We start from the raw sequence: 26,321 nt of genomic DNA on the forward strand, positions 1-26,321 counted from the left end.
TTAGTTCAAATATAACTGACTAATCAATTAACAAATTATTGTACCATAATCGTCTAACCGTTTTCCTTTTTGTTTCAGTCCTGGTATCAGCGACCGGCTTCCAGCAGCAATACTTCAGGGTAGTACCTCGAAGCTTAAGGGTACAGGAAGGTTCCGAGGCGGTGCTAGAATGTGCTGTAGCCAACCTGGCGGGGCAAGTGCAGTGGGCCAAGGATGGGTTTGCGCTTGGTGAGTATTAAACATTGTTGTATATATAAGCGCTAAAATATTGTTTGTCTGTTTTATTAGATAAGAAGTCGATAAAATTTGAAGTATGTCTTTATGACTGCTTTTTACTAAAGTTATTGATATTCTACTAGTTTTCAGTAAATATGAAATATTCTGTTTGATAGTTAGTTCATTAATCCTTCTAACGGCCTTAGCGCAATTTTTATCAAGTGCTTTAAATTATTATAATATTTCGTGTGCATCTTGGAGTCTTCGAGTCTGTTCAGTTGACAAAAGACTCCTAAATACTAAAATATTCTGGTAGATAACATGCTTCTGTTTTAGAAGGATCTAAGAGATTAGTATTTTTTCTATCAGTACAAACATGAAAGGTTTAAAAATATCTACAAAGCTTTTGAAAATACACCGTCTGTCTGTTTATAAAGTGTCATTCACCTCATGACGTAGGTGTCAAGTGTAGGCGCGTCAATACAGCCTGATTACTTTGAACTGCAATGATTAATATGTCTGCGATTATACTTCTAATTATTTATAGAACACTGTTATTAGATTTGATTGAAAATGAGACGAAGCTACAAGAAATATTGTTATACTAGCTGACCCGCGAAACTTCGCTTGTGTCACATAAGAGAGAATAGGTAAAAATTTTCGCCGTTTTTGTAACATTTTTAAGTGCTACTCTGCTCTTATTAGTCGTAGCGTGATGATATATAGCCTATAGCCTTCCTCTGTAAATGGGCTATCTAACACTGATTTTTTTCAAATCGGACCCGTAGTTCCTGAGATTAGTGCGTTCAAACAAACAATCAAACTCTTCAGCTTTATAATATTAGTATAGATTAGTATATTGCGGTGTTTTGAAAAAAGGTGCGTAGTACTCGTAACCGGTGGTCCTGTATGACAAGATGTATGGATGTGAATGAGGTAACTCAAGTTTGTAAGGTTCGTACCAAGTGACGTTATTTGGTCTCTACCTACCCGTACGTAAAAAGGTGTTATATTGTCAGGTCGGGGAAAAAGTCTTTTCGCATTATAGTATGTATGAACTTGTAATAAAATCTTTTCTCTACACAAAGAAGCTCGATATTTGGGTACCTCACGAGCACGAGAGCTTGACACGGCTTGAAGATATCAAATGCAACAGTTTTTTGGCCACCCAAAGCATGGAAACGGTCAGATCAAATATCACTTACCTTCAGTTTCTAAAGTAGGTACATTTAGCGTTCAAACTGTCATGTTTATGCTTAAATGTTATTGTATAGATAAACTCCCGCTAAATGTGCCTCAGAAACCGGGCCTTAGTGGTCACCCATATATAGAATATCCGCGATAATGTTGCTTTACGCATTAGTCGTTTAAAGGCCGGTAATCGCAACTGGAATTGCAATTTATTGAGTTATTAATTACTATTACATGTTTTTCAAAACACAATTTGACCTATATCGCAAAAATATTAGCAAATCGTTAGTGGTAATTCTGCGAACCCCCCACAGAGGGTAATTATAAATTTAACCCACAAACATAGCGGGAGGTTAACTTTTAACATACATTTAACCTATTTTAACACATGTCAATGAACTGTGTAAGTAAATGAATTATGATACGCACTAGGCGGTCTGAACGCTGCGTTTTGTGATTTTAGAAATTAGGATCGCTGGGATATTTTACTGTTTTTAAAATATTCATTAGATTATTTATTTAAATATTTGTACGTAGTATTGTGATATCAATACTAATATTATAAATGCGAAGTATGTCATACTCTTACGACCAGAGAACCGATTTTGATGATTTTTTTCATAGTGATAGTGTAAGACTCGTGTTCTAACATTATTATTATCATCTCCCATGGCTTTCTATTGTGTATAGGTTAATGCTAAAGAATCAAACCCTAAGTAACTGAAATTGATGAAACTTTCACCTAGTTAAATAATATTCTATGAAAAAAAAATATATTTTGTAAGTGAAGTGACGCACCCGTCGCGCCGAGTTGATTGTTCAGCATCAGAAGTTTCGGCGCTACGTTGAAAGCAACATAACTTCGAGTGATATGTCATTGGTGACTAAAATAACAAAGCGTGTTGAACGCAACACTACACAGGTGTTTCGCTACACTTACAGTCACAGCGTCTCATCTACCCAGTGCGTATTTTATTCTAAAATGTTAGTATATATTTAGCGTTATCGTGAACATAAAACATTGTTTATTATAATAATGTCCCAGCTTACGCAGTTTAGGATTACAAGCATCGCTCCAAAGGTTTACGGAGTTAATTATATTTTGGCTTAGAATTAGGATTGGACTTCAAAATTTAGCTTCTATCCCTCTGTTAACATTTTTGGTATTTTGTTTTAGAAATTTGACTTTTTTTTCACAAGTTTTCATGGGTTATTGTGAGTAGTTTGGAAGTTTGGTGAAGAAAATAATTGTAACAGAACCTTTCAAGTCTTGTGGCGGACTCTATGTCTGATCCATTCCTAATTTTAGGATGAGACTTGCCCAGTTGTGGTACAGTAATCCGTTATTCATAGATGCATTTATTTTTAACTCAAAAAGTAGTCTGATATATTGTTACAAAAATTTTAGTAGGTAAATATATGTTTTTTTTTAATTCTAATCAAAAGACCGTTCATTCTTTTCCTATGAAATATAAAAAAACCTATGTTATTTTTATTGTTATGTCAATTTTATCCAATGCAGTTACTTTTTTTTTATTCTACTCAAAAGGCTTTTCTTTCTGTTTCTATGAAATACAAAATACCTATGTCATTTTAGAGATACGCCAATTTTGTCGTCCTAAATGCAGTAACAAATAGATTGAAATCAGTGTTAAAGACGGCAGTGTATCGAGCGTATGATACAGAGTGCATGTTCGTGCTCGGTATTGTTGCGTCGTCGATTGATACTGGCTGCGAGGTGACGGGACACGCTACGGCTAATTACTGGCGAACAAGGTGTAGGAGGCAGCGTGCTAGGCCGAAATAATGATTTAAATTTAACGCTCAATATTAGTGAATATATGCTTCCATGTATAGGTCTAGTGAGAAAATAAAGAAGAATGTATGTATAATTAATGTTTCTTTAAAAAATAGACACGAAGGCTACTACATTTTAAAGCGATTTAATGATTGAATAGCTTAATCTAAAAGTATTTATTTATAATGATTTTCCACACGATGAGCATTTCTATATGAAGTATATAAAGCATTATTAAGCCTCGTACTGCAATTAATATGTCATGTGTGTGTTTTATTATGAGAAAGTTAGTTTCTAGTTTAGCGAACTGTTTACATCGTTAAGTTCTTGATACGAGAATTTAATTTATTCTTGTATCAGGACAAACTAAAAAAAGTTTCAGGTTAATGTTTTTATAGTTCTTGTAAACCCTCGAAAGAGTTCAAAATGTAAGGTGCATATATAATTTTAAATGATATTTAATCGCTAATCTCTTACTCTCCGCACCACAACACTGCGGCAATCGTACAGGTCACAGCTCTTGTTGTTTCATAGCATCCAATGGGATCTATCAGATTTATGTGCACATCCGATGCACGGATAATGGGATCGTTGGTTCGATGCCGGCGTTGATCATGCTCTCAAAAATACGTATTGTTGGTGGAAAATGGTAGAGGCTTTTTGCTATAGTTTAGAGTAGATATGTCTTACTAAGAGTTTGTGTAGGTCTGATTAGTTAAGGTGTTTTGTCTTTTTCACTCGTATACAGTTTAAAAATGGATTGAAAGTGACAAAGATCTGTATAATTAATCAGAGCTTATATGATGAATATTAGTAAGACATCCAGTGTTATGAGTTGCTTCATTGCTTCAAATTAATATTTTTTGTCACTTCTAATTTTGTATGTCTTTTTCTCCATTTTACTTTAAAATGCCCGCGACTACGCCCGCGTGAAATATTTCCTGGGGCAAAAAGTACCTATGTATTACTCCAGGTTATAAGCTATGTATTTATTCTTGAATGAGTAACAAACAAACGTACATTCACTGTCACAAACTTTCGCATTTATTATATTAGTAAGATATGTATAAATTGCAATCTTATACTATATGGAGGAGCTCGTGGCTTAAGTTAACGACAGCCGCGCGGAACGATCTCTGAGGTCAAGCCACGCTTGCCGAGGTTGTTCTGTGGATGGGTGACCATCTAACACATATCGAGTTCCTCCGTGTTTCGGAAGGCATATATATATATATAGTATGTATAAGATGCAATAAATTAGGTATACTTAAATTTTGAAATAAAAATCTTACAATCAAAGACCAAGAAACTGTACAAAAATGTATCAATTATATTATTACACCACAAAAAGAAATCGATTAGTTAACAACAGTAATTATAGAGTGGATCTGTCCGTGCTAATTGTTTAGTCACAGTACGATTGTATCGCACGGGTAATTGATATTGGACATCACCATGCGATCCACGGTTCGGTTTCCGGTTTGGATTCTGAGATTTGTTAGTCTATATTTTTATAAAAAATAATTTTAAATGATTAGAGGATGAGATGAAAGGACAGTTGATAAGATCTCATTAATATTTATGTAAGATTATTCGCGTATAATATTAGAAAATATGGATTTAAAGAAAAGGTAAAAAAAATACTTGTATTTTATACGAGAAGAGATTTTAGGTATGTTATTATTTGAATAGGTCATGGTGGTTTTAGTTATTTTTTGACAACCGATCAAGGAATTATTAATGATACTTTTATGTGGTAATTTTGATTAACTTTTCGTGGCGATATTATGAGCGGTATTTTTTTATAGTTAGTTAGGTTTAAAAGCGGTTGACTTTCGGCGGTTGACTGCCTCCGTGGCGCAGTGGTTTAGGTCGCCACGCCGATACCACTGCAACGGGAGGTCGTGGGTTCGATTCCCACACGGAGCAATTATTTGTGCGATCCACAAATAATTGTTTCGGGTCTGGTTGTGCTTTGTGTCCGTTGTTTGTATGTTTGTAAAAGTCCCCGCGACACAAGAGCAATTCTTAGTGCGGGAGTTGTCTTTTAAAAAAATGAAAAAAACAATGGAAAATGACGGCTCTAACGACACAGAGACACTATTCAAATTTTTTATCAATATTTGTTCATGAAAGACAGAAATAATATACAATTTCATATTTATAAGACTAATATCTATGTATTGAGTTAAAATTAATATGTTTTGTCTCTCTCCCACAGGCTTCTCCTCGGTGATCCCGGGCTACCCGCGCTACACAATGTTCGGTGAACGCCGCCACGGCATCTACAACCTGCGCATCGTCAACGTGACCCTCGAAGATGATGCAGAGTACCAGTGCCAGGTCGGACCAGCGCAGATGCACAAAGTCATAAGGGCGAACGCGTCGCTCACTGTTATATGTAAGTGGTTTTACTTATGTCTTTTTGATTCTGTGTCGTTTTTCGTATGAAAAAGGGATTGTACTTATGTCCTTTTTATACTGAGACGGTTTTCAGGGTTGATAGGATGTTTTACGGTTACTATTATTTGTTGAATTAATTAATTATTTACATTGAAGATACCGCTTCCTAATATGAAACTGTTTAGTAAGACTTTAAGGAAGACGTTTGGCTGCTAAAAATTATATAATTTTTTGGAAAAAGTTAAGTTTTGTGTCATATTGTATAGTGTGGCATTTTGACTTGAGCGTGATGCTACTTTTAATTTGTAGACCTCTGTGCCTCGGAGAGCACGTAAAACCGTCAATCTGACCTCTGAATGGTCGTGTTGGTTATCTGTCCCACCGGGCTATGAGAGTGAAGGAATAGAGAGTGTACTTGTGCATTATGCACACACTTGGACTCTATAAAGAAAGTCATGCACCGTTGGCCAGTTTTGATTAAATTGGCCGCCAATACTGTTATGTATATGAATATAATTTATCATTAGTTCAGGCAAAAAACAGTAATTATACAATTAAATTATAATTATATTATCAACAAATATACAATTTACACTAAATCTAAATCAATAATTGATAACACAAAGTTAATAACGAACTTTCACTATAAACGTCAAATCATTCAACCAATCACAGCGCGGCTGACACGTTCTCATTTCAATTTTGACAGCGTTCCTTTTGACACCTTTCAAAGTTATATAACGGGTTTTATCGGTTAAAGGGGATAGGGAACGAACGGGAAACGGATATTTTTATGCATATTTTAGTAATTTTATCTATTAGGGGTAGTTTGGGCTAGTAGGGGTAGGTTCAGTTAAAATTTATTTTTATTTATAAAGCAAACTGGAACATTTTTGGTTTTGTGATCATTATTTTTACTTAAAATATGAAACTTTACCCAACCCAGGAATCGAATTTAGACTATTTGCGCCCATCAATCAAACAATTATAGGTATTTTTGTGAGATTTTTAAATATATTTCTAGACTCGACAAAGAAAAATGTCTACAAAATTATGTAAAATGACCGCAATTATATTCCCCTTCATTATGATTTTACATAGAACTAAGTATTCATAAAATTATGAAAACCCCATAGCATTGTTTCATGAGGTTTTTATAATACAATTATGTTCAAGTTATGGTATAACGTGATGGGGTAACGTAACTCGGAACTGACGTAAGTCGGAACGTTTGAGAAGCTTCAGATTGTTACAAATACTTTGTATGTTTTTTACGTCCATTCTTCCATAAACATCATTTTAACCACTACTGATTTGCAGTCAGAAACTTATCCTTCGCAGTCATATATTTCCTAAGCTTTGCGCGTCCTAAAATGTATTACTCATTGATCACGACATATCGTTTGGATATCAAATTATTACATTTTTACTGACCTGAAAGACTGAAATTTCCTTTTGAGTTATCAGTTCGGACTGAAAATTTCCCTTTTAGTTATAAGGTCAATTGGGGTTAATATTTTGTTTAATTTTAGCTTTAGCTTTAGCTAAAATAACGTAAGTCGAGGTCCTGTAACTCGAAACCCCATGGTATTTAGTATAAGGGACGGTCATCATCTAAGTCTTGATTCATTAACTTCTTTACTGTCTACCCCCCTTTTATCGCAGCTTTATGATGACATAAAAACTTCAGAATTCCTTCAGATAATGACCAAATATAATTTAATTGCTGTACTTTTTTTAATTATAATGAAAATAAAGATAGGCTTGCTTTTGTGGAGAGTTTGGGTTCATAGAACGATGAGAGTCATGAGAGACAATATTTAGTTAATTCATCTAGACTTCCATACTTGTGATTGTCTGTCTTTCTGTATATCATCTTTTGCAATTTCACGGCTACACCCTGAACCAATTTTGATGAAATATGGAATGAAGATATTTAAAGATCCAAGATTTAAAGTAAATACCGGGATCCGGTGCCAATCCTAGAGCATCTGATGTAAAGATGAAAATTTGCATGCAAGCAGAGTCACGTGTTATACTATATACATACATTATATAAGAAAGGGTTTTATATAAGCAAGGATATTGAGGTACAGAAAAATTTAAGATGAACAAACTAACGTATCTAAAAAGACTTCTATAGCTATGTAATTATTGATATTTACCTCCTGGTTTCCAGCTAGAACTCTTGATCACTACGAAATAAACCCAAAACTGAAAACCAAATAAAATGTACAAGCCGGTCAAAATTTAAACCCCTCATGAATAATTACAACCCCTACGTACAATCTCTTTAACTTTGCCTACATAATACATTTTATCGTTGCGATATAAACCTTGTGGCACACGGTATAATAAAACATAATATGGTGCTCTCGTTCCCACTCATAAATTCTCTAATAACAGCGCTCTTCGAGGGATGACATTCAATTTCATGCGAATTTTTTATTATTTTCCACCCCTATTGGTTCCGAGGGTTGCTAGGTGTGCGGAATCATTTTTAGGTGCTACAGTCGTAAAATGCTGTACCGTTTTTGAGGTTGTAGTTTGCAGGTTGTAAAATTTGAAGGTTTATATGGGTGAATGGTTATTTATGTGTGTAGATTTTGGTTTGTTTGATCAAGTGGTAAGGTATTTTGAGTTTTCATAGCTAGTAGTACTACTATTATATGGGTTAAGCAATTATATCGCGGACATTTTCTAGATGGGTCGCATAGTGGTGTTTGATCGGAGCATTTCTATGCTTTGGGGGACATGTTGCTTGTATACTTAAATAGATGAGCATCCCACATCTACTGGCCAGAATTGTCTAGAAATTTCATGTTTACTCCAGTTAAGTATAATTATAAGTAATATTATGATAATATAAATATATTTATTATGTATGTGAAAATGATAATGTTATATCTATTAAAAAAGAGAGACCTATACTTTTCAACTGTACACATTTACCTAGTCACAAAAAAAAATATTTTAAGTGTTCAAGCAAAAACTCTACACTATAAATGTTTATTACAAAAATGTGTATTTACAAAAACTAACGCCCATCTTTGAATACGACAATAACTTTCAATCACTGTTATAACCATCAAACGTACCATTTGCGAAAAAAACCTCCCAAAAAAATCTTTCTCACCAAAGTCAATATATCGGTAAGCGAAAATTCATGTAAGTGCGTGTGAGTTTTTAGGTGCGAGGTACATTGCAGGGTTAAACCCTGGGTCAGGAGTACCCACGGTTTATGGAAGGGTTAGTGATAGGTTAGTGCTGGGACATTGTCGATGATTGGTTATTTTTTAGAGATGGGAAAGACTAAAGGGTTGAATAAGGTTTAATAAATTGAAATAACATACATGTATCTGCCGTTTGGTCGGTAGTGTACACACTGCTAACTAGATCTCAGGTTCGATTCCTGGGTCGTAGTAAGTACTTTAGTTAGTAATTTGTAAAAAAACGGATGGTTTTTTTTCATAGATGCAGGCACTACGAATGTCGCAACTTGCTGTAATACTCAAAAACTTGTTTTGAAATACATTTACGTTAATCATTTACAATGTATTATAGGGCGAGTCTATTGCCATATACTAGCTAAGTTACCAAGCTCTTTGTATAAACAATTTCCAAAATTCTCTCCTATTGATTTCAAAGTTATTATTTTCACCTGCAAACTTAAATTTCAAATGAGTTGAATATATTTCATTAGTTGCTACTTAGTTTGACTTTCAGACATTTTCCAATACAATATCAATATTCATTTTTAAATGAAGCTTCTCTTAGTAGTTGTTAATCAATACTCGTGTCTCTGAGAGATGGCCACGAGTTACCAAGGTTAAAATATGATTACTATTTTGATATATATTATAGAGGAGCTCGTGGCTTAGTTAACAATAGCCGCGCAGATCGATCTCTGAGGTTAAGCTACGCTTGCTGAGGTTGTTCTGTGGATGGGTGACCATCTTTTACATATCATGTTTCTCCGTGTTTCGGAAGGCACGTTAGTTGAGGGTCCCGGCTGTCATTTTCGAAGATCTTTGACAGTCGTTAGCAGTCAGAAGTTTGAAAATCTGACAACCAATCTTACTGAAAGGTATCGTGTTATTTCCCAGGTAATTGGGTTGTGGAGGTTAGATAGGCAGTCGCTTCATGTAAAATACTAGTATTCAGTACAATCCGGTGAGGTTAGAAGTCGACTGTAACATAGTTTGACGTAGGCTAATGAAATGAAAATGATGTATACAAAACTACGTGTTTGTCAATCTATTTAATTTAAACTAAAATAAAAGGTCATATAAAGAAATACAGATAAAAAGCCATGTAGAAACAACTTATAAATAAATCGTTATTCTTGCGTGTATTCTACTCTCGGTTTAACGAGGTTCTGCTATATTATTTAGAGAGTGTGCCGTAAAAACTTAACCGCCACGTAGTGGAGTTAAGTTTATCTGAAACTGATACTTGCGAGCTTTCTTATAAAATGTTGGGTATATTTTTTGTTTTGAAGATAAGTTGTGATGTGTTCTTAGTATAGTAAGACTGTTAGTGATGGACGATAGGAAATATATTGACTATATTATAGTTTTAGCTTTCGCAAATTGTATTGAAATGTAACTCAGTGTTTTACAATTTGAACTATATTTGGCACGTGTGAGTGGACTAATGTGGTGTTAGTTTGGTTGGATTGTGTACTGTGTGATTATAAATATATTTAAAAGTAACTTGTAAGAAAGATCAAAATTGTAAGGCATAAAAATATTCTGAAATAAATTCTGTCAAATATGTAATTGTAGTCGGACATTAAACCGACTGCTACAGTGCTAAGATTACGCTTATAAAATATTTAAGGCTGCGGCAAAAGCTTAAACCATCTGTCTAAATAAAACATAACTTTATTCAAATCGTGTCACATTAAAACCCCAATAAAAACGTTATAAAAGTCAAAGGAAGCACCAAATTGCAAATCAAAGTTCCAAGTCACGTCAGACAATAAATTTAATATTCTATATCGATAAATCAATGGCACATCCCTAGTTACCCTGTCACAATAACAGTGCTGCGACTATATTTTTACGAGCGCCTTTTATTCAAATTCTTTGCTCAATAACCAATCGAAGGGTCTTCTAATATATTTTTGGACCCTACATGTATGACGGCTCTCGGCATAATTATGCAAAACGAGGTTTTATTATCGAACCGTTGGGGGAAGGTGAGAATTATACGTTATTGCTCCGTTTATGGGAGAGGTGAAATGGGTTTGCAGGTGACCATTGTTACAGGTTTTTTTGTACTTGAGACTTCTTTTGTCTTTGTCTTTTGAATAATGGAATACGAAGAATTTCTTCTGTTCAAGGTGGGGTCAAACAAATAATAGTCTCTATCGCTACAATACAATTTTCTGACATACAGGACATTAATTTTAAATCCCTTAAACGATTTATCAAACCTATTTTGAAAATAGGCTTGTACATGATTATCGGGGAGTAAACCCTCCTTGCAAGCAAAGTATCGCCTGCAGTCTGCCAATTTTGACTCTAAGCAAGTGGAAAGACTTGCCGGTCCATGCCCTAGCCTTCCGAATGGCAAACCCGACGTATATTTATCTAATTTGTCTCACTCCCTATTGAACAATATTAAAATGTACACTGAATACACATACTTTATGTCATATTCTTCAAATATGTGTGATAGCTATTAAAAATAATCATATTTATTAAATGCCAAGTCTATATTTCATCAGGGTAACCTTATCCTATATTTGGAACCACACATCCTATCTATTTTGATATATAATCTTGTATCTAATTTGTCTCACTCCCTATTGAACAATATTAAAATGTACACTGAATACACATACTTTATGTCATATTCTTCAAATATGTGTGATAGCTATTAAAAATAATCATATTTATTAAATGCCAAGTCTATATTTCATCAGGGTAACCTTATCCTATATTTGGAACCACACATCCTATCTATTTTGATATATAATCTTGTAAATAGAGTTCAACTAAACTAGAGGACAGTGTGGGTTCTACATAGTGAGTAAATTGAAACTTAGGTACGGTTCTGTTGACATTCAGCTCAGCAAATATTGAAATTCTAATTTTAGGTTTACAGTGCTCGGCTGATACCTAGATTTTGAATCGTATTACTAGCTTAGTTTTGTTTTGGTGTTTGTATAGTGGAAGTAAATGTTGATTGATATTTAGACCTGCGAAGTTTTTTATTAAGGGATTATGATCTTTTTGAACGGGAAAATTAAAAATTTCGTATTTTGTTCTGTTTTTTGCCAATCATTGTATGCTTGTAAATCAATAATTTTAATGAATAATATAGATTTTCAAGAAAATTTGCACAGGTAGCTTATATTCTAAAACAAACCTAAAAATGGTTGAATTTTGTAACTAATGTTTGTCTCCTTCTCCCATTATTTAAGATAACATCACATTTTCGAAAGAAAAAAGGCTCTACTAAAGATCAACATAACACCACTTAGGCTTTTCTTAAACTGTTTGAATAATGTATATTACTTGAAATTCATACACACATGAACTAATCAGTAGAAAAAAGGTTTAAGTAAAAGTCAACGCAAAAGCACTTAGGCTTTTTCTGTTATAGAATACTTCATAAAATAGCTATAGTCAGAATTAAACTACCTAATTATTTCAGAAGAAAAGGGGCTTAAGTGAATATCAATGAAAAACACCTACGCTTCTTTGTCCTGTAATGTAGGTGTACTGCATAAAGGTACAGAGATAATTAAATTAACCATTTCAGAAAAGCTTCATGTATAAAAAATATTAACCGTTTGTTCTAGGTTGTACACTGCGTAAAATAGATGCAGAAATAGAATTTAACTAATCCAGTCCGACGTAAAAAGGCCTAAGTGAAAATTGACGTAAGAACACTTACGCTATTCTTTTTCTGATCTATTTCGTGTTATTGTTACAGTACATAGATAATAATAATTTCAGAGAGTATATACACAACAGAAGCCTACAGATTAGTTTGGATTTCAGCAGCTTCAAATTGAATATCTGGTTATAACAATTATTAGCATCGCATTCGGCAACACATTGCGCTGTGGTTTCCGTTCAGCATTAGAATGATAGTAGCAAGCTACAATTACTGTGCTCTACTGTTATTGGGCTTTAATGATGAATTTAGATTTGATTATATACATTTATGTGACGATAATCCATGAAATTCATGATTAGAGAAAGTTTCTAATCTATTAAATAGTAAAAATACTCCGCGTCATACAAGCCACCGTTATAGACAGACACATTTTTTTCATTAAAGCAACTGAAGGTTTTGCATGGGCGGCTCTATAGCACAGTGGAAAAGGTGGCCACGCCATTAACTAACACTATGTAAAATGAGACACATTTTTTTTCGATTCTTATATCCCACCAAAAATTAAATTACATGCATGCAACAGTACAAACATACAAACATATATGAACAAAACAAAAGTATAGCCCATCAGCAATACTAAAACTATAGCATCTATCATAAGTAGTAAACCTTAAGACCATCGCAACAAAAAAAAAAGAGTTTGAGTAAGAAAACCTGCAAAAGAACTGTCTTAGAAAACACAAAATCACAGAGATAACCTTAATAAAATATATTTAAGACAGTTAACCCTCACGTACAGTGAAAAACTACATAACACGTACAAGTACGAAATTACATCAAATGTAACAGATTCGGGTCCCAAAGACCCGTCGCAGTCATTTGCAGGGTTATAACATCGTTAATTGATCGTTTAAACGGAAGATAACGGTTTTATATTAAAGCTACGATGTTCCAAAGAATTTTTAAGATAAGGCAAGTTGAAATTTTCTAAGTGTAATTATCTAGCCATCAAAAACATTCTGTAAAAACCTCAAGTCTCGCCGTAAAAAGTTGTGAGATCTATATAATACCAAGTCGATTAATCTATTTAGTCTCTACTTAAAGGACCTTCTGTCTTAAGTTATTACGTATGTTATTATCATGCCAATTTAAAAAAAAAATACCTTTAAAACAAATAGATCGACCTGGCCATCGCATGATTTGATTATTAGTATGTATCACACTACACAGCACGACGAGAAGTTAATGCTCCTGAAATGTTAATGGCGAATTTGTGTTTTCTTGCGATGACCAAGTCGATCTATTTGTTTTAAAGGTATTTTTTTTTTAATTGGCATGATAATAACATACGTAATAACTTAAGACAGAAGGTCCTTTAAGTAGAGACTAAATAGATTAATCGACTTGGTATTATATAGATCTCACAACTTTTTACGGCGAGACTTGAGGTTTTTACAGAATGTTTTTGATGGCATCTCACTTCTTTTTGTAGAGCGAATAGAGCAAACATAAGTCCAATTTGTATGGAAAGCCGTATTTTTTTCATAATTCAACATATTTTCCTATGGGAATGTTGTTCAGTTTCATGGGCTAAACACCCTTACCCACCCTATACCCCCTCCTGTTATGTCTCATATAGTAGATACATATTTACACCTATTTATTTTATTTTCTACAGAAATAATAATTTAATTCATTAACTGCAAATGTAACCTTGTAATCTTATACATTTATATGGGATTACAAAGTTATTGTTGCAGTTGGTGTATTTAGAAAACTGGACCGAAATTAGAAAATATTGAATTTTTCCCATGATTAAGACACTAAACCCTATTTGTATTCTAAATTTTAAGCTTCTAAGTCTGCTAGAAGTACCTTAGACTTTTGATGATCGGTGAGTCAGTGAGTCAGTGAATCAGTGAGTGACAAAATTCAAAATTTTAACAAGTTGTCATTCTTAAACTACTGGTTCAAATTGACTGAAATTTTAAATATACCGTGTTTATACAATGACTGATTAGTTGCTGAAAATCCAGGCTTCTTGTTTTATCCACTACGAAATTATAGGGGTGTCAAAAATAGCCCGAATTGCTTCGAGAAAAGGATGTTACGGCCGTGCCGCTTTTTTTTTGCTCGACTTGCGGGGGCACTTCCGTGCCCCCAGATACGGGGTGGTTATGCCCCAAAGAGTTATGATGTTCGATTGGTTTTGGGGTTACTGTGTTTTGTTCTTGCTACGAGTTTCGAGTTTGGGATATGGGAATTTAACTTTATGTATGTAGTAATCGATATAATACACATAAGAGAGAATGGGTCAACATTTTCTCCGTTTTTGTAACATTTTATACTGGTACTCTGCTTCCATTGGTCGTAGCGCCATGATATTGCCTATAGCCTTCCTCGATAAATGAGCTATCTAACACTTTTCAAGTCAGACCAGTAGTTCCTGAGATTAGCGCGTTCAAACAAACAAACGAACTCTTCAGCTCTATAATATAAGTATATATTATAGGAAAAAGCAGAATTAGAAGCAAATAAGAGAACACATACATTTTTCTTTCTCTAGCAATATAATACTCTTTCATTACTGAGTGACTGACTCATGGACAATACACAGCCGAAACTACTGAGCGTAGAAGGTTGAAATTTGGTATAAAGATTCCTTAGGAAGTGTAGAAGAGTACTAAGAGATGATTTTTGGAAAATTCTTCCTTGAAGAGGGTGTACAGAGAGCCGAGGGAGCCGCGGCACAAAACTAGTGAAATTCTAAAATAGAAATTGTACATTCAAATACGCACTTTTAACACAAATTTTACATTCAAAAAGTTACGAGAAGTATTCAAGAAACATATTTGTGTTATGTTACTTGGCAGGACAGAGATAGTTTTTATTGGCACTTGCCATACAGTCTGGCAAACGTCTCGCAATGTCCTTCCTTATGGGTTTATTTTTAATAATTTTATTTGTTCTGGAGGCTTTTGTGGTGATGTAGTAAGTGGAGTTTTTATCGCAGAATTTTATAAGCTTTGTAAATTTTTCCTTCATCATAAGAACAAGTTTCATCATAGTCTCATATGGGTCGTTTTTCAAAGATCACAACCCCCGGTTTCTGAGGTACATTTAGCGGTAGTTTATTTATACAAACTCATATAAAAAACGCTATTGAATAGATAAACTACCGCCAAATGTACCTCAAAAACCGAGCATAAGACCTCAATTTTAACAGTAGGTTAAATTTCAACAAAATACTTTTCATCACTGTAGCAGTAAAACCGCAAATAAAATGACCAATATAGAATTCATGACATTCCGTGCCAACTCCAGAAGTCAACCTTCTTAATAAAAACGAACACATTTTACAACCTACCTGATAATCCAAACTGTTTACCCCGTACCCTGTTTGCTAATCAAAAATTAATTACCCCAACCCCTTGAAATCCTAAAAAAACCTTCAATAACCCTCCCTCGAACCCAATAAACAACCCGTGTAATATTAAAATGACACTTAACCCTGTCAACGCTCATGTTCATGTTTATTGCACATCAGACTTGGGGAATTATTAATTTGATTTTGTACATATTATTAAACTGCTGTGGCGTGGTAGTGTATTCTGCTGCTGCTCATGAGGTCCTGGGTTTGATTGAGCACTTAGTCTTTTTTTATATTTGAATATTATCTCAATAGTAGCCCGGAGTTTAGTAACGTGTCCAGTAAGTGACAATAGACTCGCCCATTGTTAATGGCGAAACATGGGTGAATTTTATCTCGACCTAAGTATATTATGGCTTCAATAATATAATCACAGGAGTGGTATTATTATGTATGTATATTAGAATATTTCTCAATAGTAGCTCAGAGTTAAGCGAGTTGCCTGGTAGATGGCAATAGTCTCGTCCCTAATTACATGGGACTAAAATTTGTTAATGGCAAAACACGACTGTATTTCACATGCGTCTGCCTACACCTTTGCGTATTATAGGCGTGATATTATGTATATATGATGCTTAACCCTTTCGCGCATTCATTTTTATAGCACATCAAACCCCTAGAATTATTAATATATTTTTGTTTATATTACTTTTGCTACATCAATCGTAATGTGTTGGGATTTTTCGATCAATTTACATTAATAAGTAGCGGTTTCTGAATTAATAATTCAAATTATTTATAATTACTTAAATAATGAGCTTTAAGTATTTATTGGTCGAAATGAATAACAGTTTATGAAAATTTTTAAGCAGTTTTTGTGGTATGCAGTGTATGTAACTGCTAATGACGAGGTCTTGGTTTCGACTCCTGAGTCGTGCAATGTCAATTAGAGCCCGGGTTTTGATTATGTGCCCCATGTGGAACAACGTGTTTGACATATTATATGTATATGCCATGTCGAAACGTAGATGTATGTCTGCCTGCATCATCTGATAAAACTGGCTTAACTTTACAAAAAAAATAGCAAAACGTTTAAAACTTCTACTTTTCAAGAAACCTCAGCTCAAAGATTACAAATGCAAATATTTTTATATTAAACAATGTAATATATTTTAAATAATGTAACAAGCAAATTCGTATGGTATTGCGTAGTACTCGTAACCGGCGGTCCTGTATGACAAGATATATGGATGTGAATGAGGCAAGCGAAGTTTGTAAGGATCGAGCTGAGTCGCGTTCTTTGGTCTCTATCTACCCCCATGGGAAGAAAACGTGATCTTATGTATGTATGTACAGCAAACAAAATAAATATTTCATATGAACGCGATATAAAAACAAAACAAAGATAGTTTTAAATTCAATATTCTTCTTCCAAAGCGCAATGCATATAAACAAAATGAATACGACTTGGAAATGAGGGACATACTAAATGTTGAGATAAGCTTTATTTGCTATCTTTTTATTAATTCTAGTTTTTAGCATTCATTTTCACATTTTGAAAACGAAAACAAGTATCATTTTAATTAATGCCATCTAGCTCACAGCTTAGATAGTATAGGTACTTTTTTACGTATACCTTTGTTTATAAATAGATACCTATGAATCAGTTTAGTAGTTTTTTCCTATGTTTAATGGTCAAAGTAGTGTCAAAGTTCAAACCGTTCAGAAGCTTTAATTTAACCGACAAATGTCCCATTGCTCGGAAATGGTCTTTCTTTTCTCTTCCGGAAAAAGAGAGGTTTTAGTATATGAGACCACCACGCTGGGCATGTTATTAATTAGATAACTATAATTATGGAGAAAGAGTCGTATTCAGCATTGGAACAGTATTGAGTTTCTTTTTACAAGTCCCACAGTTGGGCAAAAACCTCTAGTCTCTCCTAATATTTTTTTTCGGAGCCTATTTGAGTGTCCCACTTCTGGACAAAGGCATCCTCCCTTCACTTCCAAACCCTCCTATCCCTGTAATATTAAGCCTTAATAAATATCTCACGTGTCACATTACAGAAACAAAACCTTACTCTTCAACGTCCTTCAAAACAAAAAAAACAAAACAGCTTAACGTTACAAAAATATCGTATATCCTTATCTCTTTCTTACATACTATATCTATATATCCATCCCTCTCTATATCCGAGACGCAATCTCGTAGACGCATAAAATTTGCAATCGAAAACCCGAGCAAGTTGCGCATAAACCCGTCTGAAATATTGATAGCATTTGCAGGGTTAAGATAAAAAGCTAACTGTTTCCAGTTAGAGTTAAAGGGGTTTTGTTGTGGCGTTTGCAGGGTTAAGTACGGGTTCTTTTATATGTTTTGGACCGTTTTTTAAATGAGTGTTTAGTGGTGAATGGTTTTAGGTTAGTATGGTGATTAGTTCGTTCTCTTCTCTCTGCCTACCCCTATGGGAAGAAGCCGTAATTATATGTATGTATGAACGTATGGAGATTAGTAGGTTAAGACGCGGACGTTACTTAGATGGGTGACCGCTTAGCGTATCTTCGTGCTTTAGATAGCTAAATAACTAAAAGTTCATGGAATCTTGTCATTGTAATCAAACGAATAAAACAATCCACTCATATTTTATGTACATTAGTTAAAGCGTCATAGTTACAGCTCTGACTGTCTTTGCTGACGGAGTTCGATTTCTTGATAGGGGAAAAGTGTGTTTCGTATTTGCTCATTGCTACCTGCCTCTCCTCTGCCTTCACCTGTAAGACTCAAAGTCGTAATGTTATAAATAAATACAAATATGTCCACATTTTATTCCGAACTGTCTTTTAAAGTTAAAGCAGTTATCGTATTCGCACGACACGTGAATAACTAAACGCCTAGACAGTGTAGTTACTTTGAGCTGAAACTCGAGGCTAGTGGAAAGTTCAGTGCTTCTCGCTTGTTTGTTTTGAATGTGTTATATTGTTAGATGTAGGGGGGAAGGGGGGATTAGTTTAAATGATTGTGGTAAAGGACTATTTGTAAGAACAAATAAAGATTCAGTTGCATTGTAATGATGACTGTCAGAATATGATCAATTTTTTTTATATGATTTTTTTTGCTTTGTAATTGATTTCTGGTGACTAAAGAGAGGTGTTTATAAAGTTGGAATAAGTATGAATTTATTAGTGTATGAGTTACAAATATTTGTTTCGTTTAGAAGTCTAAACTGTGACGGTGATATCTAAAGAGCCGCATTAGTTTATTATATAATTGACATTGACAAATATTATCATTATCTTTAGCTGAACATACTAGTACTGTCTGTTACGCTTTTAAAGCAAAACTGCTGAAGCAATAGTCATAAAATTTATCATGAAGATAGTCTAAGACCTGAGGTCAATCATAAACAACGTTTTTGAAAAATTAATCCCTTGATTTCTTTTCTTATCACTTAGGTTAAGTGTGATATAGTTTCCTTACAATTTTTTGCACACAATAAGTATTACCGTTTAATTTAACAAATTCTTATCAAAATACTATTAATTTCTCACGAATTTAAATCATCTAGACCAATATTGAACAAACTATGAACCTAAATATCCTCTAAAACACTTGAAAAAGCATAACTTTAGGCACTAGAGAGAACTAGATAAACAGAATGGGAATTCTGAATAGTTTCCAACTTTTGCCGTTACAAGTTTAGATTAACACTCAGCTGTGTACAGTGGACATTGTTATTGTAATACAAAATACAATTTGTATTTTATGTATTATGTTAGGTGTATTTGTATTGTATTAGTAGTATAATGTAGGTTATGATTGTATAATATGAGGAATAAGTTTAATGTTTTAGAATTATAGTGATACATGAATTATTAACTTCTTATACAAAAGTGTGTGAAGGCGGACTTAATGCCATTAAAGAATATGATTTAAATAAATTTATTAACTTAAAGCATATTTTGTAAATAGAAATTTCCAGCAATTCTAAAAATGTTTGAATGTGTAAAAAATAGATAAAAAGATAATAGCTGGCTTATCTATGCCAAAATGTCCAGCAAAAACGCGACTATGTCTTCGAAAAAAAAATCGTTTACTTTTTTGTACCGAATGGCCATTAGTAGAATCGAACTACCTTCTCGGGTTATATAAAAATGGCTGTTTACTCTTAACAAATTTTGTCTTTAACTTTTTTTAACATCAAAAACAAAACCATCTTTCCATTCACATAAAACTCTTTAACAAACCAATTTGAACTAAAAAAAGAGCTCAACTGCTAAAGTTTCTTCTTCAAGGAGCAGCTAATTTGAAGCTGCACTCCTGAATAAACTGCTAAGTCTAAAACTAGTGTAAGACTACTCTTTGTAGAAAGTTCTAGTTGCCTTGTTTTGTGTCTGTGTTAGAAATTGTATTGAATTAGATACGTGTTTTGTGTCTTAGGAGTAGGCAGTCATTCTTAGTTTGAGGATTTTTTAAATAGGGCAACATTTTGGCATATATTCCTTCACTTTAATCATAGCAGTTTAAATATTTTTGAGATTTACTCATAAGATATAAAGAAATTGTAAAATACACCTAGTTTTCCCATGGTTTCGCAGAGTGGAAGGAAGATATTGTGGGTGGTACATAATCGAAATTCGTAAACCATGTAGGACTAGTTAAACATACATTCCTTTTCAATATCTACTTTTGTTTAAAAATGTTCTTTCTTTCGCATTTAACAAATAAGAAAAATAATATATAAAAAAATCTTTCCGCGCAAGTGAAATAACGCTCAGTAGCAAAAGGGTAGTGAACTATCGTGACGCGCCATAGACAGTTTGTGACAATATAACTGGACCCCAAAGTCCAAGGTTCAACACTGTTCAACACAAAAAGGTTCACGTCATAAACTAATTGAAACTTAACAAAATCAATTAAACTCAAGTTCCCCTGGTCACAGGCACATGAATGGTGGCATTATATGATTATTTTCCCATGAGACCGTTACGAGACCCGCTAATAACTGCACTTGAAACAAGATGAGAAGACTGAGTTCATTCATGATGCTTTCAAGTTCATGTATCAATATTTTGATGGCTGTCTTCAGTGTAGTGACAGGAGATTATGGGTTCAAGTCCCGTGTAGAGTAAAATGTCATTATATCTTTCGATTTCGCCGGGAATGCCATATTATCTGCATTTTGAGATTTGGAGTACTATTTAAATTACTTGCTATGTACTTGTACTATTAGTTTTTGTAAGCTACTACAATTGTTATTTTAGGTGAAAATATTATGCCCTAACAGAGAAATAGTCTCTTATCCTGAAAAATGTTATTGGTATAATAGCCTTGGCGTCGAAATGCAAAAGAAGTTATTTTGATATTTATTTAAATACTAATTTGTTTCCGAAATTGTGTCTGTAGAGTTTGTGTTCATAAATCCATGTTTAAAACTATCTGGTTTACAAATTTCATCACAATACATGCAGTAGTTTTTGCATGAAAGAGTTACAAACATCTTTATGCCTGCACAAACTTTCACATTCATAATATTAGCAAGAAAAGTTTGAATAACACATTATCATAATATTCTGTCATCAACTCATTACTTTCTAGTATTAAAGTTTTCAAAAACTACAAGATTTTAACTTGATAAAGTTTTCTTTAGAAATATTTCTACAGAAATATTAGTGTTTCGTAGTTATTGGTGTATTAACGGTATCCGTGATCTGTTGGCTTGTAACTTTACCGCATTGCGGGAGAAATTCTTTAATACGGAACTATCTGCTTTTTAATATCATATACTGACTGACTGGCGCAGTGGTTAAGGTCGCTATGCCACTACCATTGCGTCGGAAAGTCGTGGGTTCGATTCCTACACAACGGGATTTTGGGTCTGGGGTACAGAGGGAAGGAAGACAACTCCCAACTAGCACACAAGCGCTATAACAAGCTGCACAATGGCCGGTTAAAGGATTATTATAACGCCTTAGGCTCCTTAGTAAGAAGTATAGTGGTTCTATAAGCGGCTACAGATCTCTTGTAGCGTCAAATAGGCCCATACTGTCCAGCTTATAGCTCGACATTGGATCTACAGTGGTCGTAAATAGTAATTATAATAGTACGTAGTATAGTAGTAATACAGGAGCGCTAAATTAAGATGAAGGTGGTATAATCGCGCTACAAGAGCTTTTTCGCAGCTTCGTGGCGCTTACCAGCTGTTGTACAGAGGTGGTTAGCGCCACGAGCGTTCGAAAAAGCTCTTGCAGCGCGATTATACCACCTTTACCTTATTTTAGCGCTACTGTGTAACGGTTATAAATGCTAACGCTCTAAATTAGTAATATGGTCGGTTTATTATGGTGTAAACTAAATATATTGTATTAAAATGAATCATCAGTGACAAATGAGGAGACATTTTATTTTTACGGATTGGATTATGAAAATAATAAGTAGTCTATCGCTTTTATTTCTTTGTGTACGTGATATGAAAGTGCGAGTTCCAGTTTGCTGTCAATATATATGTATATTATCGTCAATATTTTCATGCGCCCTCAAAATATTCAGTTTTAAATGCAAAAATTATATAGATATGTGGATTTGGAAATTGTATTTTGAACATAAATAAGACTTTGAGTGTTACAGATAGTTTAATTAGGGTTATAGGTAATAAAAAATGATTTTAATTATGTTAACGTTACCAGGCTATAGATTTATATGATCTTCAAAAGATCGTAATAACCTCAAAAAATATGTTTACCAAATGCTGTAATGGCGTCTCGATCAAGCAGCTCTCAGAGTTGGTTACATCTGCTCTAGCGGCTTAAGCTGTACAAAGGCTCTAGTGTTTGCTGTTGTAGACCTCAAGGTTCTGCAGTTGTGGCATAGGAGTGCTTCAATATAATTGTTTTGGTCGCACACCAGCATTTTACTCGTACTTTTAGGGGTCAGTCGTTGAATATTAAAATAGTTTGAAAATCATTTTTTTTTATTTATTTTATTTATTTTATTTATTTTATTTATTTTATTTATTTTATTTATTTTATTTATTTTATTTATTTTATTTATTTTATTTATTTTATTTATTTTATTTATTTTATTTATTTTATTTATTTTATTTATTTTATTTATTTTATTTATTTTATTTATTTTATTTATTTTATTTATTTTATTTATTTTATTTATTTTATTTATTTTATTTATTTTATTTATTTTATTTATTTTATTTATTTTATTTATTTTATTTATTTTATTTATTTTATTTATTTTATTTATTTTATTTATTTTATTTATTTTATTTATTTTATTTATTTTATTTATTTTATTTATTTTATTTATTTTATTTATTTTATTTATTTTATTTATTTTATTTATTTTATTTATTTTATTTATTTTATTTATTTTATTTATTTTATTTATTTTATTTATTTTATTTATTTTATTTATTTTATTTATTTTATTTATTTTATTTATTTTATTTATTTTATTTATTTTATTTATTTTATTTATTTTATTTATTCTTTAAAAACAGTTGACAGACTGAACCACCACTGCACCTATGTAAATATATTATGATAATAATTTTAAGCTTTAGTATAAAGGTATATTACTCGGTTATAGCGCTTTAGGTGTTTAACATAATTCTGTAATCCCCATGGCTGTAAAAATGTTTCGAATGATACCTTATACATCTATTTGCCGTACAGAAGCCATATAAATATCTGATATAACGCTCAAGGCGCTATTAAAGACCTACGCAACTCTTTTATAGATGAGTAATACACTAGCCCTAAAAAAATCTGTTATAGAACCTAAGGCATTACAAAAAGCTTATTTACGCTCTTGAGCGCTATAAGCGCAACGCATAACTCCGTTTTAACTCCTTTATCTCCTAAAGTCCCCTTATACAGTTAACGGTGTTATAGAAGATTCCATTAACTCAGTTATACTTCCCTAGGCTGTCTAGCGATGCAATTACATGCTCATATATCACTATAAGTCATTAGTTTCCTACTAAACGGCTACTGTCCCGCCTAGCTGTTAAAGGGTTTTTTAAATAGCTAGTATACAACTTATAGAGAATTGTACAGCATTTGAACGACTCTTATGCAACTATCAGGCTGTATAACGACTGTATAAGCAGCTTGTGTGCTAGTTGGGCTCCCTCACTAAGAATTTCTTTTGTTTCGCGGGGACTTTTACAAACATACAAAAGACAGACAAAGTAGGTGGATCTCACAAATAATTGTTCCGGGCAGGAATCGAACCACCCGTCGCAATGCTAGCGGCGTGGCGACTTATACCACTGCGCCATTATAAGAAAATCCATATTCTATTATATCCGCAATTTAATGAAAGCCAAACTAATAATTGCTTCGTGTGAACATCAAATGATAAAGTTTGCAACTCTACCCGTTCGTATTGATGTTCAACTTTACAAGATATCAGTATTGATACAGTCATGGGCAAAAATATGTGTACATCTCGTTACTACTTTTATCCATGAGGCAATCAATTTATTCAAAATCAAATCATTTATTCATTTAGGTCAAATATTGACACTTATGATAATCGTTACAATTACTGAATCTACCACTAGCTCGGAAAGGGGGTAGCGCCTTATTAGATATAATATTAGTATAGATTATAGTAGAAAAAGAAATGGCTATTTAAAATTGTGGCCAGAAGTTTCTTGCCAGCTCTTCTCATTGGCCCTACCTTCCAAACTGGAGGTACATTTACCTACTGCCATTCAACGTCATAAGTGTCTGTACTCGACCTAAATGAATAAATGATTAGATATTGTGGTAGTTGACTTTAGCATTATCATACAATTACGGCTGTAGACTGCTCAAGGGTCTCGGATTCTTATCCCGAATCGTGCCAATTGAAAATGTGTCATTAAATACATTACATATTTTGGCTCACGACTGTATTTAATATTTTGCGTAAGTACTTAAGTATATGCAAATGGCATTTCGATAAACGTTTAGTTTCCAATTCTATTTATAAGATACCTGATTATACAGTTTTATCTGATTTTCTGAATAAATAAGTTTCGATACTTTATGATTAGCTGGAGTTAACGGCTTTGCTATCATATTACGAATACAATAGAAGTGATTACAGAAATATTTTTTGATCTAGATAGTAGAACTACAACAAGGTACGAAATCTCGGGTTATTTCTCAGATTTGTATAAAGTAATGACGTTTTGTTGTGTTTTGGTTGGTCCTAATAATCGCCATGAATTCGCGATATATTATAGCCTTTATTTTGCAATACTTCAGTAAAATCCATAATATTATCAATGCAAAGGTTAATTACTCTAAACCTGTCTAAATTTTGACAAAACTTGGCAGAATTGTAGCTTTTATAACAAAATATAACAGGCTATAGAAATAACGTCCTCTGTCCACGCGAACACAGTCGCGGGGAAGAGCTAGTAACTAAATATAAAACTTTTATCAACACGTATGACGCATTAGGAAAGTTGTCACTTTGTTATAGACAATGCAATGAGTGTACAAGTTCCAATCCCCGGTTGAGACAACACTTTGTTTGACCTACAACTGTTCCCAGTCAAGTTAGAATAAATGTCCTAGATTTTATGTTTCTAGAATTTATCTAACTGCCTCTGTGGCGCAAACAATAGTGTATGCGATCGTCACGCAGAGGTTTCGGGTTCGAATCCTGGGTCTCATATAACAGCCTATTGTGATTTACAGGGCAAGTTATCAAACTCCGCGTTACTGTTGATAAATATTCTGGCTTAAAATTCTTCGGGCGTTTCAGTTGAGAATTTTTTAGAGATTGCCCGGAGTTAGGGAGTGTGGATGTAGTTCTCCGTGCCTCGGAGAGCATGTTAAGCTATCGGTCCTGTGCCTGACCTCTCACTGGTCCTGTCGGTTTAGTTGTTCCACCGAACTACGAGAGTGAAGGAATAGAGAGTGTACCTGTGTATTGTGTACACACTTGGACACTATAAACAAAATCCTACACAGTTAGATGGTTTCAATAAAACTTTGCCGTTGCCGAATATTTGCCATGAGGGCATTACAATTATTAGTACAAAGTATTTTGAGAAAGAAATAAACTTTCAAATATAAATTAGCCGTCTTTATAAACACTATAAACGATTAATTAACATCGTAGCTACTGAATAGAAATTAGCACAAAAATAGTCTGAAAAAGAAAAATCTAGGCTATTTAGGTTATATCAGTAATGAGCCTTTTAAGAAGAAAAAACTTAGAAGCATTTTTATACTAAAAAATAATATTTAGGCACCTATTACCGTCACTTTGCTAAACAATGAATATTTTTACAAAATACTTCACTTTACGACGATATAGCCAATTACGTTCACTGGTCGGTACGCACTCTGGGTTAAGCGCTTTGGCGCGGTCATTCTATAGATGGGTGACCGCCCAATGGTATTTGAACATCTCCGTGCTCCCGAGAGTTCTTAGGTCTCTGCCTACCTCTGCGGGATAACGACGTGATATCA

The 26,321-nt window shown here is 33.5% G+C and overlaps 1 protein-coding gene across 2 annotated transcripts in view; it reads left to right on the forward strand.

The window, feature by feature from the left end:
* Window positions 1–26,321, forward strand: part of sns (nephrin adhesion molecule sticks and stones) — a 279,269-nt gene that overhangs the window by 39,764 nt on the left and 213,184 nt on the right. For both annotated transcript variants that reach the window (XM_076131563.1, XM_076131564.1), the window contains exons 3-4: window positions 79–228; window positions 5,427–5,606. In XM_076131563.1, the coding sequence (XP_075987678.1) occupies window positions 79–228; window positions 5,427–5,606 (330 nt within the window). The remainder of the gene's footprint in view (window positions 1–78; window positions 229–5,426; window positions 5,607–26,321) is intronic.

This window comes from Anticarsia gemmatalis, chromosome 26 (genome assembly GCF_050436995.1).
Source record: "Anticarsia gemmatalis isolate Benzon Research Colony breed Stoneville strain chromosome 26, ilAntGemm2 primary, whole genome shotgun sequence".
NCBI lineage: Eukaryota > Metazoa > Arthropoda > Insecta > Lepidoptera > Erebidae > Anticarsia > Anticarsia gemmatalis.